Source organism: Apium graveolens, chromosome 10, assembly GCF_009905375.1.
Source record: "Apium graveolens cultivar Ventura chromosome 10, ASM990537v1, whole genome shotgun sequence".
Taxonomy (NCBI): Eukaryota; Viridiplantae; Streptophyta; class Magnoliopsida; order Apiales; family Apiaceae; genus Apium; species Apium graveolens.
The window spans coordinates 124,271,907-124,274,716 of NC_133656.1; the positions used below are offsets into that span (position 1 = coordinate 124,271,907).

Sequence of the window (2,810 nt, forward strand, 5' to 3'; positions counted from 1 at the left end):
TTCAATTTAATGAAAACCTTCTAACATCCCGACTAATTGAAAAATAGTTCCACTACAAGTTATCAGGACAAGTGTGTAGAGTAGATAGCACAAAATTGCAACACTGCATTAGGGCACTGGCGAGAACTAGATTTGCTTGGATTGTACATTTACAACTGGATGTTTTTTATCACCCAATAAGACAGCAAGTACGAAAAAAACTGATTGATCCATCTTAATGTTTGCTACATTCTAATTCGATCTAGTCCGTAAGATAAATTCGATCATTCACCCATTATGGGCTGGTAAAAAAGTTTGTAAGCCTCCAAGACTTCCAGGTACCACATTACTTCTCGGTCTGGAAATGCAGAAAGGTCAACAGCTTTGTGGACCTGAAATGCAAAGACAAAACTGTATGAGTAGACGGAAAAAATTTTGTGGCATCCAATAAATCTCTAAGTTGTCCTATACACGTAAAGCGAATGAGCATAATATGAACACGGTCTTAATATGTATAAAAATTGTTCTATGTTTCTATTGTCCATTTATTGCCGTCTTGAGCTGCTGCTTATAGTGTTGATTCAATAGTACTTATTCACTAAGTCACACACAATGCATATCCACCAAGCGTCAAATTCCTTTGCATCAAATCTCAATAGAAATCTCAATATTCGACAAAACTTCTTTCCAAAAGACTATGTCATGACTGTAACCTAAAAGGGGCCTGCAAGGAAAGTGGAAAAGGAACATATGTGACAACTATATACCAATATCCGTAAAGTTTAGGTAAAACGCCTATGATAGCCATGATTAATTTTCTGGAATTTGATTAAAGTAATTCATCTAAATTACAGTTATGTTCCCTTTCATGCTGATAGAGAATCACAGCCTCAGCAGAAAGATTCTTCATGCATATACAGAAGAAACCACCAAGGTTAATATACATATTAGAGTGTTGCATTACTGAAATTGAAACAACAATATAGGTTGTAGAGAATCTAAAATTTGGATTCCAAAGTTTAAAATTTCCAACAATTATCCCGCAGAGATGGAACAGAATAGGGTGGGAACTGTTTCAGATTAGCAGAGGAAATTGGAGGTTGCATTAAAGATTTTAGAAATAATAATACGGAACAAAATTTTAGAAATAATAATACGGAACAACGGAATGGAACAAGGCATATCATATATCGGAATATTTTAAGCAAGCCTTGTTGAAAATGGAATGAGGTTACAAATGAACATCAAAATCAAATGTTAATAAATAGCTTACTCGCTCATAACATTCACATGTCCTTTCATTCTACCCAGTCAAACACGCGGATTAACTGAATTCTAATCTCCAAAACTTTTTATTAAAATTTTTTAATTTGTCCAATATTTCCGCTATAGTCTTAGGTACATTGACAAAGAGTTAAAGAAGTCCACTCAACAACTTAATTAAGAAGAAATATAATCACGACAAATTCCCCTGCTTTGACTGTAATCAAAGAAACCTGAGGAGAACTATGACATTGATGAAATGAAGATTGAAACATCAATTAGCAAAAAGTTAAAAATTAAACATCTGAATTCTATTAAATTTTAGTTGTTTGGTATTGCTGTATTTATTATCTACTTTCTAATCAAACATCACGAATCAACTTCCCGTTACTTCTCTAAAAGCCTAAAACGTCATATCACTAACCGAATTCATTGTCATATTTAAAATTTTGGGGTAGACACCCCTTAATATTACAACTATAGGCAATGTTAGTTTCGGAGGACTCTAATGCCTTCACCACTTAAATTTCCCCTAAATGTACCAGCATTATCACTTACAACATACAAGTTTCCCTCAATTCACCAATTCATTCTAGGAATTATTCAATACTACACTCTCCCTACATAATATAATCTCATTAAAAATATCTAAACAAATTGATAGCAATGCAGTCCGTACAGCAAATTATAGTTTAAATACAAAAAAAAACAAGAGTAAATAAGCTACAATAGTCCGAAATATAATCCCATGAAACTAACATAGCCCCAAAACTAGTAACTCAAATGAACTACACCAAAATTTAAAAGCACGTGATAATTTTATCACTTTATCAGAATAAAAATAAATGATCTCTTTATGTTGGAACCGGAAAAAATTATTACCTTAAGTAACGGAACATCACCGTCACGAACACAAAACGCTCCCACGACCATCAAATACATCCCTGCACACCCACATATATATTTAAAAAAATTAAATTAAAAGCAATGAAATAAACGAAATGTGAGAGAAAATGAACGCACCGATTTCGAATGTACGGTTACGAACGTCGCCGATCATGAAGAGCTCGATTAATCCGGTGCCGTCATCGAGAATGTAACGGCCGTCGCCGTCGTCGGTGGGTGAAGTTACCAAAATACCCTGGAGCCAAGCGCGTTGAAAGAGGATGCCATTCAGTGACGCGCCTGATTGCGATTCTGTTTGACGCGCGGCTTTGAGTTGTAAGCAAGTTACTTTTAGTGCTGCTAAGCTGTAGTCCATTTCTCTTTTTTCACTTATGTTCTGTGCAGTGTTCAGCGGAACTTCGAACTTGTATTGAATTATATGCAAATTAAAGTGTTTTAACGAATCTCGGGACGAGCTCGTGTAATTATTTTTTGTCACATTAATATTATGTCTTTATTAATATTTTTATATTATTTCAAAATTATATTAATTTTTTTTAATTAATATTAAATAGTATATAATTAATGAGATCGAGACCATTAACCTTATTAATATATTTATAAATAATAATATTAATATTTGTTATTGGCGAGATTCGAATCTGAAATTTGGATATCGTATA

The 2,810-nt window shown here is 33.5% G+C and overlaps 1 protein-coding gene across 1 annotated transcript; it reads right to left on the reverse strand.

Moving 5' to 3' along the window:
- Window positions 1-2,562, reverse strand: LOC141688949 (uncharacterized). The gene is made up of 3 exons (XM_074493100.1): window positions 2,266-2,562; window positions 2,125-2,186; window positions 1-371 (listed from the first exon to the last, which is right to left on the reverse strand). The coding sequence occupies exons 1-3, from the start codon at window positions 2,501-2,503 to the stop codon at window positions 264-266; spliced, it is 408 nt and encodes a 135-aa protein (XP_074349201.1). The 5' UTR covers window positions 2,504-2,562; the 3' UTR covers window positions 1-263.
- Window positions 2,563-2,810: the final 248 nt, after the last annotated feature.